General features: G+C 33.3%; 1 protein-coding gene across 1 annotated transcript in view; it reads right to left on the bottom strand.

The window, feature by feature from the left end:
* Positions 1–4,997: 4,997 nt before the first annotated feature.
* LOC129226226 (uncharacterized) overlaps positions 4,998–16,129 on the bottom strand; it is a 28,898-nt gene continuing 17,766 nt past the window's right edge. Inside the window, exon 6 of the mRNA XM_054860825.1 lies at positions 4,998–5,599. Within this exon, the coding sequence (XP_054716800.1) occupies positions 4,998–5,599 (602 nt within the window). The remainder of the gene's footprint in view (positions 5,600–16,129) is intronic.

The raw sequence follows: 16,129 nt of genomic DNA, 5'->3' as shown, positions 1-16,129 counted from the left end.
CCCCCTTAGGAACATCCGAAAGCAACCAAAAGGGGAGGTGCACAACTAGACCCCACTACGAGTCTATGTACCAAATTTCAACTTTCTAGGACATACCATTTTTGAGTTATGCGAGATACATACGCACATACGCACATACATACAGACGTCACGAGAAAAGTCGTTGTAATTACCTCGGTGATGGTCAAAATGGATATTTCGCGTGTCTATACATTCTTAGGCACTTTTCCGCATGTGGTCGAATCGAAAAAAAAACTCAACATTCATTTGGGGGTGAGCAAAATGGAAATTAAGGGCGATTTTTGAGTGAAATTTTTTTCGCGAATACAATACTTCCTTTTTTGTAAAAGGAAGTAAAAAAATCAAACACTGAGCGTAATTATGAATAGATTTTTTTGAATAGAACTTCAGATATTTCTTCGAACATTTCTTCTGTACTTTCAATAAGTTACCGCCCTATAGCCAGGGCTAAGGCAGAAATACATGAAATACACCGCCAACTCAGTCATTCCATTTGAGGACTGCAGTTTTGTGGATGATTGCTAATAAGCACGAAACTGCAGTCCTCGGCTGGAATGACTGAGTTGGCGGTGTATTTCATGTATTTCTTCTTTACTTTTTTTATTCGATGAAAAGGCAGCAAATCCATTTAAATGAAGTGAGGAAGTTATGGCTTGAACTTTGTTGGAATCAAGTTAAATTCTAAGCGTGATTACACTATTTTGTTGAGCTGTGATAAAACGTAATGATTGTGACTTGCTTCTTTGTTCAATCAGAAGTTAATTAACAAGTTTGTAAGCACATAAAAGTACCACTTGAAAGTCCTTTGATGGCTCTTGTACCGAGCGAGTGCTAAAATATTATGCGGTACGAAAGAAGTTAAGGGGTTACAGTACCTTTCAAACATTTTTTTTTTAAATTTAAGTAAATTTTAATTTTCTTTGAAACCATAACATGCATACTTATTTCGTAATCAATAATTTATTTCCAAAATTTAAAAAAATTGTCTACGTTTTTTTGAAAATTCAAAAAATTGAGGAAAATTTCAACTTTTTAAAATCCCTAAGACTTTTTTATTTTTGCACTAATTTAAAAAACGTTTTTTGCAAAACGATCACTATAATCATCGCTAAAAATCTGTGCATTCATTTGCTTATGAGTTATTAGAAAATTTTCTGTGATTAATTATGTAAAAAAATCAAAGTTTAAAAAAAAATGGTTTTTAAAGGTTTAACATGCTCTAAACATTAGAGTAATTTATAAAATGCTTATCCAATGCACAGTTTGTCAAATATGTTATCCCAATTGCAAAAAGTATTACTTTAAAGCTGTATCTTTAATAGAAAAAAATCCTTAGGGATTCTAATGACATGAAAACACACACACAAAAAAAAAAAAAAAAAAAAAAAAAACATTATCGAGAAAAAGCAATCTGAAGTTTTCCTTTTGCATAAGAACACATAGGGAGCATGGCCTAAAACCACTCATAACTTTTTAAATATTTGAACTAAAGCATTGAAACTTTTCCCCTGTGTTCAGAATAGTTTTTTGTTTTGAAATAAGCAATAAAATTTTTTTTGATCGTTTCATCATTTTTGAGGTACTTTAACCCCTTAAACCTTTTACAGCGTTGGTTATCACCTGAAATGATGTGCAAGAGTACTTAACTTTAGCTGCAAGTTTCTTAGATCCCCAAATCGATTTTTCAATGCATGTAAATTGTATTAATGTTAAAAATTCTAAGGATATCATTATCAAACTCGTGATTTTAGGCGAAAAATTACGTTTAAAAAATTCCCAAAATCATCTGTGGACAAAGTGGGTTGTTGAACTCATTTGGATATTCTTGAAAAATATGAATGCATATAGTTAGCGAAGTCGGAAATTATTAAAGTCAAAAACATCAATATGTTTTAAGACAGTTGGCATCCAATATACGAAGTTAACCAACATTTATATTGAAAAAAAAATCAATGCACATTGAAAATAGTGCCGTATGGTTTAAAAAACTCTTATGATTGTATCAAAAGTGCTTGGGTAAAAATATAAAAATGTGGTATGAATCTCATGAATTTGGCAATCTACCGTACTTGTCAATTTGTTTCAAAATAATTATGATGCTTAAATCAAAAGTGCTTGGGTAAAATTATAAAAATGTGGTATGATCCTCATGAATTTGGCAACCTGCTGTATTTGTTAATTTGTTTTAAAATAATTATTGTTTCAAAACAAATCATTCTACTTAAAATAGATTGATTTCGGGGAAACTCAGGGTTTGGAGCTTGATTGCTGGACCCTGGAAACAAGAATTTTTCTAAAAATGTACGATATACATTTCTAACTTATTCTCAGTTTCGGGAGACAGGGTTCAAAACCTTAATCGTCTTCTGTGGGGAAACTGCATCTAGTAGGATATAAATTGCTTGAGGAATACAATTACTGCAATCTAAAACCAACAGGGATCGATTTTCGATTTTTTTCCTTGGATGATCGTGCTAAGATCTCCTCCAACCTGAAAATCTCCCTCCCCCCTTTTTTCCCTTTAATGCTTTTTTTTGTAGTGCGATTTCTGAGGAAATTTGTTTTATATTCCCATTTTAAATCGCAAGTAGCTCAGTGCGAGGCAGCACAGGTGAAACGCTGTAAAACGTGTGTATTATAAAGCAGTACAGGAGGCAAATAACAGCAGAAACAAATTTAACAACTTCTCTGGCTTAGACTGAAACTGAAAAACATCAACCAGATCAAATGAAATGGAGAAAAAGATTGCAAGTTAATTCGTTAAAGCTAATTTTTTTAAACTTTCCAATTTGTCAAATGATACCTTCATCCACTAACATATTATGGGCAACGCTACATGAACCAACATGAGTATAACACTGCCTGAACTTACGTAAGTGTTACCGCTTTATGAACCTACATGACTATAACGTTTCTCGAGCCTACGTGTGTTGTTATCCCTAGTACCGACTTAAGGTGAAACAGGCTAAAAAACTACTTAATGCACCAATATACCTCGTACTGAAGCAATCTACTACTTATATAATAAGCATAAAACAGCATTTCCAAAAAAAAAAAAGAAAGGAAGAAGAAAAAAGAAAAAAAAAAGGACGATAAATATGTTTAGCTTAAAAAATGTTAATGCACTCCGTGACCCTGTTAATGTTGAACAAATGTATTTCAGCTTTGTCGAGTTCATTTTTTTATGTCTTTAGAATGTATATATGCTTGTGGTGCCATAAAATTATGTTTGCCAAAATTAGATAGTTTTAAAAGTATTTTAAGTATAATTTTAAAAATTAAAAATCCAATGTTTTTATTACTGTGAGGCAAACATGGATACCTGTGAGGAATTTATAAGGAGAACCTCTTTTTACTTTTAAAACTAGACATAAAACTTTTACTTTTTACTTAGAAATGTTTGCTATGTTTCTATAATTTTGAAGTGCACGTGGATTTAAATTAAAACAAAGTAAAATTGAGCAATTATACAAAGAAAGTAAGTATGCTTATATGTTTATAGGTACAAAATCAAAACTTTGTATGTAATTTGGTCAACATCGAAAACCTCCTATAGGTGCCTACGTAAAAACATAAATATATAAAGAAGAGATTATAAATTAAGACCTATGATAAGATGAATTACCTATGATAAGATGAAAGCATTAACGTTGAGACTAAGATATGATAACTTTTAAGAGTTTTATATTGACCATTTTCACGTTTTTGTGTTTGTAAATAATAAAAATATCTTGTTCTTGTTCATATCAAACAGTATCTAAAAAGATACTTTCTGTTTTGATTGTATGAAAAATATGTATATACATTTCAGAGTGAATATTTGTATATGAGAATTTAAATTGGCTTGTTATACGAATCGGAATTCTATTTAAAAAAGTTATATATTTGTATAAAGCTGTTTAAAGATATACGTACTGCCAAACTTAATATGTGCGTTAGTTATATAAAATGAATAAATTATGTTTTCTTTCATGCGTCTTTTTTTATGTGTCATTTTATTTTAAACCTGGAATTTTTGCAGCTATGTTTTCTGTTAATTGAAGCATTGAGGAAACACATTTTAATGTTGTCGGATCAATGTCCATGATTAAAAGCGTTTAAGCTTGTGCTTTGACGTCATTTCAGGGGAATGAAGAAACGAAAAAGTGGTCAACAATGAGCGCTACCTACTGGAGTTGAGGGTTAATCCACTGGAGTTAGGATTACCATTTAAACTATCAAAATATCCCCAAACAAACAGTGGCTTCGTTCAAATGTTGGAGCAGAAGCAATTTTCATACGTCATAGCTTGACGGGCGACTTTCTAGTAAATAAATAAACAGAAAATGAAAAATTTGTAGATACCGTGCTTTGATTTCCTACTACATAGAGGTTAAATGTTATAGAGAGGTTAAATGTTGATAAGTTCGAACATATGTTGCAACGTGAAGGGCGAATTTCACCCAGAACGGCATTTGAACTACAAATATTTCCCAAGAATTACTGTTTTGTGTCCTTTCTTATTTCTATACCTGTGTTATTGCTTTTCTTTGACGTTTCCAGTTATGGATTAACATGCAAGTCTCATTTAAAAAATGACAAACAAGTGTGAGATCTTTCGAATTTCTATTAGCGTTTTTATTGTGAGCTGCGCAACCCGCAAACATGAACATTCCAGGCCTGAGTTTTAAGACCATTTCTTCAAATTGTAAAGTCAAATTAATTTAATTTTATTTAGTATTTACCATAACAACATACATTACATAACAGATCAAATATTTATTTGTGTACGACAAGTAATTAATTACAGAAAAAATTACCTTAAACAACCTTTAAAATTCTTTAATCTTCCTAAAGTCTATAAGTCCTTTTTTTTTTTTTTTTATTTTTTTTTTATTTTTTTTTGAACATCTAACTGAATGATTATTCTCAAATTCTACAAGACAACATTAAACTGTTACAAAATACTCGTCGTATGAAATGTTCTTTTTTACCAATTACTCTAACGAGCTTTTAACAGAATCTGAATTCTCAATGACTTCTTCCTTATTCTCAAAGTTTTCCTCCTTTGTTGAACTTTCGTTGTTCTTGCTGGCTGTGTCAGCACTCATTTGCTCATTTACGTCTGTTTTGATGTCTCTATCGTCATTAGCATCTTCAGAAATTGTATCAGAATAATTTAACCTGTTCTTTTCATCCTTTCCTTCGTCAAACACTAGCGAATCAAACCTGACGCCAGAAGCGTCGGCAAATTCCGAGTTGGAATGATCGCTGCTCATGTTTTGTGTTATCTCGAACTCCCTCTCACTTCCGTCATCATTTTTACCATTTTCGTTGCTTTTTTGCTTTTCTACAGACCGATATTCAACGCTCTTCAACTGATCGTTGCTGCTGTCTTCGAAATCGTTGTCAGATGGGGCAGTATCCCCAAGTTTGTCATCAACTTCAGTTTTGGGTTCGTTTGCTTTCTCATCACCTGAGAGATTTGAGAAGTTGTCTTCATCTGGTTCTCGAACTTTGTTTTGATTCACTGATTTCTTTACATTGTTGTCATCATTGTCTCCTAAGTTTTCCGTTGATTGCTGAGGAGTTCCTCCACCTGCAAAAAAATAAGAGTTAGCTACGATGATGTGGACTCATGCTACAAAGTTAAATCAGAAAACAAGTTACCCCCTACTCCTTAAGGCATGATTTAAGTAATTTATATAATTCTATTTCCAAGCGTGGAAAAAGAGTTCTGTAGTAAAAGAGGGAATGAGCACAGAATTACACCTACGTCACACAAACTGCATATCACATACGTACAATTGCACTTGGGAGCAATGATTTCAGTGACTGAGATCTTAGTAGAGTAGGAATTAAAATGGAGGGAGCAAATCCAATCATTGGCTTAGCAAAAGCTGACCCAAAGACCCCAAGTCACGTGACTCAACAACGACGAATCGTTGGCACGTTTTGCGTGAAACAAGCGAAAGAAACCTGATTTCTTCCAATGCTTTGCTTTAAGATTTATCACATGACTTGGGGTCTTGGTTTCATGAATGAAAGTCTTCACTCCCTCCATTTTATCCCTTTTCAATGACTGATATGTGCGGTTTGTGTTTGATTAACTGTTGGACCTTAGGTCCAAAAAGGATCTTTAATTTTAAGTCATCATATCAAGTTTTTGAGAGCTCAAAGCGACTAATTTACAAAATGTAGGACATTTGAAGAAAAATATGATGCTGGTCTCTTTAAGCCCAAAGGCGCAGGTCCGATCTCACGCAGATCGACCCCAGGTCGGATACTTTTCAACAGCTCTAGTATTTCTTTTACTTGGAGCGTTATGAAACGGTCTAATTTCTCAGTATATGTTGGAAAGGAGCATGTGCAGTAGTGTAGTTGGCTGGGAACGCCTTTGTGGGGGCCTCCGTTTCCGAGCGGCGGAAAGCACTTGTTCTGACGGCTGCCGAAGTGTAGAGAAGGAGGTCGTGGGTTCGATTCCCACTGTGACTTTAGTTTTATTTCCTTCATTTTGGGATGATTGCAGTTTTCTTATATTTGTGAAACTAGTCAACGTCTTGTATAATATAGTATAGAACATCGATCCAGCAGAGATTAGGTTTGCCAGGTTATTCATGGTATGTCATAGTTACATTTATTACTATGACTATAATTTCCAAAAAGGAGATGGGGACTATAACTTTCATCAATAACGATTTGAACTAATAAATAACACTCACGTTTTTAAACTAATACCATCCTAATTTAAGCAGCCTATTTTTTTCCTTGGCCAGCAGTTAAATCCCCAGGAGAAGTTGTGTCTCTTCCGAAAAACATATTAGCTAGTAGTACTTAATTCTAGTAGGAGGCGTGAAAGATTTTCTCGAGTCAAAAACAGATATTTTTGACTTCGCTCATAATTTCTATGTTTGGCAACTCCTCGAAAGAACATTCAAACTAAGAAATATCTGGTGTGTGAAGGTGTGGGTATTGAAGATCTGGTTTGTGTTAACTTGAAATAGTGGAAAAAAAATAGTAAACATCGAACGTCCATTTGTGTTTATATTGCGAATTTTTGGGAAAATTCTTCAGAGACTTGTTATAGCCAGTTGTGAAATGCAAGAAAGCCTAAATGTGGACATACGATGTTAACTAGTGAGTAAGTACCACAGTTTGTTACAATAACCTTTACTGTTCGTTTTTCCATTTTATTAATCATAGCATTTTGCAAGTATGAAATATATTTGTATGAAAATATTGCGCATTACTTAAACATGAGTTAGGAAACGATGTAATGATTAGTTTTGTCAAGCCGGTCATTTCAAAACTTTTCAAGATGAGGGGATTGATATATACTCGCTAGTAGAAGAAAAAACAAAATGTATAAATAAATACAATGTGATTTTAAAAGCCGGGGGGGGGGCGAAATTCCGCCCCTGATCACTCAAACGGCGGACCTCAGTTGACATATAGTATCACCAAAAAAACTCCCATCTGCGCCTATCTATCAGATGATTTTGAAAACAATTTAAATATTTCAAGTTTTTAAAAGAGCGAGATTTGCACAAAATGTGTCCTATTACATTTCCTGAAATGCAAGTATGTTCATTAACTATGCGAGTTGAAATGTGATTTTTTAAAACATAAATTGTAAAAATTGCAACGCATCTCTTCTGGTCAGACATTTAAACAGAACGTAATTTCGCGTAATTTGTTTTAATGAAAAGTGCTTCTAAGAATATAACTTACTGCAAGTAAAAAAGGAGTATTTGTATAACATTATCTTTTAAACTTCGTTCTACAAGTCAACGAACTATATTTTCTGTTTGGTACCGAAGTACTGACCGATTAACCTTTTGCATTTTGAAAACGCGTATAATTCATTTCCCTTTAATGTTCCTGCTTAGTTTTAGTATCATTTAAAGCGAGATGTTTTTGGATGAAACTTAGGACGCTCAAATGTTTTTAGTAGTTAAGGTAGTTGAAATATTCAATCTTTATGCGGAAAGTTAAAAACATAAATTAGTTTAAAATTCATATATGGCAATAAGATTTGTATGTGGGTAGATTTTAAGAATTTCAGAGATCGGCTCCTTAAACTGAACAATCGGATGTGTGCATCAAATGACCTCCTTTTACACCAATTTAATGTAATTTTCCATTATTGGCAATTTTAAAGTGATTTAATATTCAACTCTCTAAATATCACCAACAGTGGCCAAATTAAAACCAGATTAAAAAAAAAAAAAATTGCCAAATTTGTCGCCAAGCTGGCGACAAAACTTAGCGACCAAAAGACTGGCGATATATCGCCAAATGTCCGCAAAATTATAACACCACTTGAGTTTACATCGAAATTAGCAATGATTTCCCCCAAAAAGGGGCAAAAGAACCCTTTAGAAACACCCGAATGCAACCAAAAGGGGAGGTGTCCAACTAGACCCCACTAGGAGTCTACGTACCAAATTTCAACTCTCTAGGACATTCCGTTCTTGAGTTATGCGACATACATACGCACATACGTACACACAGACGTCACGAGAAAACTCGTTGTAATTAACTCGGGAATCGTCAAAATGGATATTTCGCTTGTGTATACGTTCTTAGGCATTTATCCACGTGTGGTCGAGTCGAGTCGAAAAAAAAAAAAAACTCAACATTCATTTGGGGGTGAGCAAAATGGAAATTAAGGCCGAATTTTGAGTGAAAATGTTTTCGCGAATACAATATTTCCTTTTTTGTAAAAGGAAGTAAAAAAAAGAAGGAAATAAAAAAAGATCGTATTGATGAAAAGAACCCAAGTCTGCAATTCTTACTTTGGTCGGATGTCGTTTTCTTTGTACACCCAAAACAATTGTTTTGCCGTGCTTATTGCTATTAGTGCATTTTAGACGTTTTTATCATGTTTTAAGTTTTAATACTTTATTTAAAAGTTATAACGTCAAGCTTTTCCTACAAAAACAAACGAATACTGATAAGAAACAGCGCTATTAAAAACCAGATTTTGAAAAATTTCGCATGCAAATGTTTCCCATTTACGTAAATCTTTAACATCGGAGTATAGAATTGTGAGTTTCAAAATGGAAGTAGCAAGATCAAAAGGATTTTCAATCCAAAACTCAGTTCCTCTTATTCCCGAAACACGTGAGTGCAAAACTTTTCCAAAGTTGATTTTAATAACGCTTTTTTTTCATGTATTTTTTTTTCAGTTATCCTTTGTATTGAAATAAAATGAAAAATAGGAATTTTTTGACTAAGAAAATGCTTTAAAAAATTTAGCTGCGCTTTAGGACAATATCAATGCGAATTTTTATCTTCGATTTCTTTGCTTTGTTTTCTGAATGAGCATCTGACTAATAAATGACTGTATTCTGTCTGCTTTTTTTCTCATCAGAGATATTTTTTTCTTGACTAGCCTGATGAAATTTGCTTCTTCGTTTTGACTTTGGTAGTTGCGAAACATTTTATTTCTTTTTTAAAATTTCAGAACCAATCAAGAAAGAATATGCCTTATACGTAATTAGTAACTCTTAAAATGATTTTTTGTTTGAATTTGATCATTTAAAAAATGATTTTCTCATAACTTTACGGAGTATTATACTGTTTTGGGAAGGTAAAGGTGTGAAAAACTAAGTTTGGGGGAAAAAAATGAGCTTTTTCATACATTTGAAGAAATTCGGTTTAAATTAAATACTAAAAATACGGAAATGATGGAATGATGATTTTTCGTGTTTTATTTTAAGCTGAAACGAAAAAGCTAGCTTGCACAATAAAGCTTTAGTACAATACATAGCCACTAAAATTAGTATTAGTGTTTCGGTGGAACGCATTAAAACGGTGATTGTAACCAGGATATTATTGCTGATGTTCTTTTATTCAATTTGCCAAACAACAAAAACATCTTTTTGTCTTCGCATTTTGCAACTTAAGCTGCAGTTTGACTGAATTTTTTTTTTTTTTTTTTTTGTTTTCCCCGTATTTTGTGGTTTGTGATTTTGTCGTAAAATGCTGACTTAACACCCTCCCATTTGTTGTAAATTTAGTCAGCTGATTTTCCTTTTTATAATTTCTTGGATTTTTTAATTTATATTAAATATATATCAAAAATGGTAAATGATAAAGTCTTTTTCTTGTCTGCAGCTCGAGCAGCATTAGAGTGGTTCAAAAGTACATGTTATTTTTTTTTCTCCTAGATACAAGGACACCCTCAATATTTTTAGACTTGTGGATAGCAATGTACTGGAAGAATTTTAGCTTCCTTTTTCAACTGAAGGAGGGTGCTGAACTCCCTCCCCCAAAATTGGGGAGGAGGGTTAAAAAAAATACATTAAAATAAAAAAAACCGCTACATATTGTAATATGCACGACTATTATGCATATATATTGCAATAAAATATTTAGTTACAAAAAAAAAAAAAAAAAAAAAAACAGCCTAGGAAATTAAATGCTTTTAAATTTGCGGCATTTTCTGTGGTACGACTAATGTTAAATGGGGTGGTCATGGAGCACCGTCTTAAAATTTGAGTAAGAAGCGAAAACTTTTACAGCATAATACTATTAGTAAGTGTAAAAGAAATAGGGGGTGTCTTAGGCTCTAGCTGAAAAAAAGTTTTTTCAAACCACCGTAAGCAGCATGCTGCTTAGCTTACAATAAGCCAAGCTATATTTGAATCCTTTTAAACTCTGCATCAAATATTCTACCTTGACACGTTTTCCAGGATAAAAATTCAATTAAAAAATTAAAGAAAGAAAACGTTTTCATAGAAGGAACTGTATTAACCTTCAGTAGGGGAACATTTGAGTGATCTGCTCCACATTCCTGTCTTTCGATCACAGGATAGCTGCAGTGACTTTTGGCCATCAATTTGGAATCCTTCATGGCAAGTTAGAGTGCATGTCCTAAAATGAAATAACCACCACTTTCATTCAAAGTATTTTGAATTTCATAAGATTTAAGGAATAATAATTATAGTAATATTTTAAACTACTGGAACATTGAGTAACTGCTGTTTGTTATTGCACTATATTTTTGATTGATTGTGTTTGATTTACCCTTATACGCATTATTATTCTGATACACTTAATCAATCTAACAAAAGCTGCACTATATACAGAGCTGCCAACTGCTACGAAAAAATCGCAGTTTCTACTAACTGCAGTTTTGCACTACGACGCTACGAAAACGAGTCCAAAAATTACGATTTTCTTCTTTTTTTGTAACCTTAAAAAAATTCAATCATTACAGATACTGTTCATACCTGTATTATCAATAATTTAGATAATGTCTTTGTGCTAACTAATATTCCAAATTTTTGTTTAAAAATCAACAAAATGAATTTATCATTCTACTGCTTCATTTGCCCATCTCTCTCTTTAAAAAAAAAAAAAAGCACGCCAAACATTTTTAGCTTTGCTCGTCAGAACGTTTTTAGACGAACGATTTTTAGAGTTTTAGCTCTCCCCACCATGTGCAGGTTTTCTTTTTAAAAAAAAACAAAAGTAAAGCTAACAATATCATCCACTATCATCATCCACTATAATATTAAAATCTGTTCGCGTCTGTCTGTCTGTCTGTCTGAAGATCTATCTTCTCGAGAACCGCTTCGAATCGAGAGTCAAACGAGATACCGATCAATTCGAAATTTTCCAAAGAAAACAATAGGACCAATCTCGTAATTGTGCGACTTTAATTAGCGGAGATATTAATTAAAACGTTAATTAACATAATGTTATTCAGGAATTTTTATTTCTTTCCTGTTGCCATTTTGCATATTGGTGAGCAAGTAAAATTCTAATCATTCTTTTAAAAGAGATTTTTTTGGCTGCTGTCCAAATCTTAAAACAACGTTTCCATCTAGAATTTTTATTTTAAATTAGTTTAAAATTGGTTGCACTATTCGGACATAGCCTTTATTTTATCGTCTGTCTTTTTTTTAATTTTTTCATTCAACGTTCTTAACTATTTTCAGCATAGGAAAGTTGTTTCTTTAGCTATCTTTATTGATTGTAGTGTAAGTTTATCATTCGCCGGCTTCATATTTTGGCACTTTTTGGGAGATGTGACTAATTATGTTTATTTTGTTGGAGCTTTTCCCGTCACATGGGTGAGTTTTCGAATTGTAATAACTCTCTTTTTCCTTCCTGTTTCTATTTTTGAAATACAGTTTGTATCGTTAAAAGAACATGTTAAATTAAGATTGTTTGGATTTCTTTAAGTGAAACAGAGTTGAACAAAAATATTGTTTTTAAGGATTTTAACTAGAGCTTAATTCGAATCTGATGGCTTGGTATTAAATTAATGCTGATTGGTATTTATAAAGTCTTGGTGCTTTAGTTTCACGTAAGCAACCAAAAAGTATGTGTCATTTTATGTAAAAAGCTGATCTTAATTGTACATACAAATGTTTCAGGTATAGTCTATCAGATTTCATTCAGTTTAAAGTGAGCACAGATTATAATTGATAATGCATATATTTTCATCTTTTGTGCTAACTGAAAATACTCATAACTTGCATTATTGATAACTATGATTAACTTTAAAGAGATTTTTGCCAAAAATATGCTCTACTGGTGTTTTGCAAACCTTGCATTACGCATATTTATTTACTCCTTAGCGCTTTAGAAACTGATGTCAGAGTAATACAAAAACATCAATTAGACATCTCTTTCATTTTTTAAGTAGCCCGTGCAACGCCGAGCACGCAGCTAGTATATAAAATATTTTTTGAAAAATAACAATTTGCCAGTTTAAGGGATTCATTCCTTCCACCTTGTCTAGACACAATTTGATGCTAGGTCGCTTTTGCTTTTTGTTCATATGTGTTACGCTTTTAACTTGTAAAAATGAACAATCTTCCATTGACGCTATATGGAAAACACGTTGTTTATAACTAATTGTAAAACTTAGAAAGAACATAATGCTAAAAAGAGTTTTCAAAAAATCTCGATGATACCCCCCCCCCCCTCTCCACACACACACACCGTTAATTCATCAGTTTCATTTTGAAAATAGGGGTGGGAGGAGAGTTACTCTTTTTGGATTTTACTAACGTAACTTATTTATTACGTCTGTTACATTCGTTAAAAAACGTATCATTCCCCCCCCCCCTCCCTCCGCGCAAAACTCTGCCACGAATTTAGATTTTCAAAAGTTGGCAGCTTTGACTATATACTAAATGATAATTAGCAGAATTAAAATAACAAACAGAACATTTTATTGATATTATTATGATTTAAAAATTTAGGGAGCAAAATAAATAAAGAGGAAGGAAAGGTGGAAAAATAAGTTTAAATTTGTAGATTCATCGTTTAGTATTGGCATCGGTAAGTTTTTATTTTCACGAAACTTTTATAAAAAAATCTGATATTTTGTATAGATTTTTTTTAGCAACAGAACTCAGGCAACAATTCGGATATTAATTTTCTGACCTCTTTTTTGTTTAACTTGTTTCCTTTAACCTTTACTAATAATAAAACAGAAAGTCTCTGTCTGGATCTCTCTCAGTCCGGATCTCTGTGACGCGCATAGCGCCTAGACCGTTCGGCCGATTTTCATGAAATTTAGTACAGAATTAGTTTGCAGCTTGGGGGTGTGCACCTTGAAGCGATTTTTCGAAAATTCGAATTTTCTCTTTCTCTATTCTAATTTTAAAAACAATTTCCCGAGCAAAATTATCATAAGATGGACGAGTAAATTACCAAGTTATCATAACATGGTACCGTAACATGGGCCAATTGGCGACAAATTCATCATACATTATTTGTAAATATACATGCGAACCATGAGACCTTTTAATTTTCTACTACGGGCAAAGCTGTGCGGGTGCCACTAGCATTAAAAAAAAAAAACGGACTGTATTTATTCAAACGTAATTTGTTGTAGATAGGTTTTATATGAAAATGTTTTCACTAAAAAAGTCCTTAATAAAGTGACTAGTAATAAGAAAAAACGTGACTAAAGTAAAAAGGCTGGTGAGTGACTAAAAATTTGAATTTTGAGATCTACCATTGTGGCAAAACTTGAGGTTGCAATGCATCTGCAGAATACCGCCAAAGAAAATTTTTTTTATTAGCAATAAATCCGTTAAATCGCCAATGTATCTCTTTTTTCTACAATCTAGCCAATTAGTGCAACGAATCTGTTTTTACTTACTTCTTATAACTGACAACCGAGCAAACAATATCTCCGTTTCTCTTGTCGCTTGCCAACACACACCAGTTGTTCTCTGGCACTTGACGTCTGTTCTTTTTCAGAAGGTCTGGAATGTTGAAGGAAAATTTAGGAACTGGTTAGGTATCTTGTATGGATTTCGTAGATTCAAAGTTGACGTCATGAATATTGAAAAAATAAATAAATAATAATTTTTTATATGCATTACAGTGAAACCTGTGTAAATTGACCACTTGCGGTGCACTACTTTAGTGGTCAACTTAAGCAGGTGGTCAACTTACAGAGGTTGATTTATATGGGCATGGCTAATTCCGTGCCGGAAAAAAGCGGTCAACTTACAGAGGTTGATTTATATGGGCATGGCTAATTCCGTGTCGGGAAAAAAAGCCGTCAACTTAAGCAGGTGGTCAACTTACAGAGGTTGATTTATATGGGCATGGCTAATTCCGTGCCGGAAAAAAGCGGTCAACTTACAGAGGTTGATTTATATGGGCATGGCTAATTCCGTGTCGGGAAAAAAAGCCGTCAACTTAAGCAGGTGGTCAACTTACAGAGGTTGATTTATATGGGCATGGCTATTTCCGTGCCAGAAAAAAGCGGTCAACTTACAGAAGTTGATTTATATGGGCATGGCTAATTCCTGGCCTGAAAAAAAGCGGTCAACTTAAAAAGGCGGTCAACTTACAGAGGTTGATTTATATGGGCATGGCTAATTCCGTGCCGGAAAAAAGCGGTCAACTTACAGAGGTTGATTTATATGGGCATGGCTAATTCCGTGTCGGGAAAAAAAGCCGTCAACTTAAGCAGGTGGTCAACTTACAGAGGTTGATTTATATGGGCATGGCTATTTCCGTGCCAGAAAAAAGCGGTCAACTTACAGAAGTTGATTTATATGGGCATGGCTAATTCCTGGCCTGAAAAAAAGCGGTCAACTTAAAAAGGCGGTCAACTTACAGAGGTTGATTTATATGGGCATGGCTAATTCCGTGCCTGAAAAAAAGCGGTCAACTTAAGCAGGTGGTCAACTTTACAGGTTTTACTGTATTAACAATAAGAAGCTACGATATTAAAAGGGAATTGCTGTAACTATCGGAAATTGAGAATCTTCTATGTAGGTGAAGGTGAAATAATCCTTCAACTTTATATTAAACGTTAAAGAAATCTTTTTTTAGTGGAGGTTTAATGAGCAGTCAAAAGTTTGTAGTAAAAAGTCATCACTGTTGCTAATTTAGATTGATACACACCCTCCAAGGTGCTGTAGGGTTAGGGAAATGTTTTTCGATATCTAATCCTTTGAAATGATGAAAAAGAAAGTTAGTTTGAATTTCGAGATCTTGAATTCAAATTATGTTTTTCGCAATCACGAATTGCTATAGGACCCTATTCGTTGGGTTTCTTGTTTCTACTAAGATTTTACTGCAACCATAATTTGTATTCAAGACGTCAAAATTCAAGTGAATACCAGAGGCTGTATACTGGATGTCAGAGTCGATTAAGATATCAAGGGGCCCAAGGCCAGAGAATTTTTTGGGGTCCACTGTATTCAATCATTACAATTTTAGCCGTTGGATAAGACAATGTTTGCCACTGACGAGAGCAATTTTTGCGATTTGGGGGACCCCAAATAGCGGGGATCCTATGCCACGGCCTAGTTGGTCTATTCAGTAATCAGTCCTTGCTGGATGTTGTGTGCTGGATACTATTTTCACGTAAAAAGGATTGTATCAACTCGAGAAGGGCGTTTATAAAAAAAAAAAAATCAATTTCGAGGTACCTGAACGACTGTATTATAAGCATAGATAAATAAAATCAAAGGACGCGGACGTGATTCAACGGTCAAGTGAAAACAATATGCAGTTCGTGATTACTCAAAAAAATATTAAATAAATAAATAAAAAAAAAATTAATTTGAATTTTGACATCTGGAATTCAAATTATGTTTTTCGCAATCACGAGTGTGCGCGTGTGTGTATGTAG

This window comes from Uloborus diversus, chromosome 7, assembly GCF_026930045.1.
Source record: "Uloborus diversus isolate 005 chromosome 7, Udiv.v.3.1, whole genome shotgun sequence".
Classification (NCBI taxonomy): domain Eukaryota; kingdom Metazoa; phylum Arthropoda; class Arachnida; order Araneae; family Uloboridae; genus Uloborus; species Uloborus diversus.
Note: the sequence above shows the minus strand (reverse complement) of the source record. Positions and strands in the feature narration are given on the sequence as shown.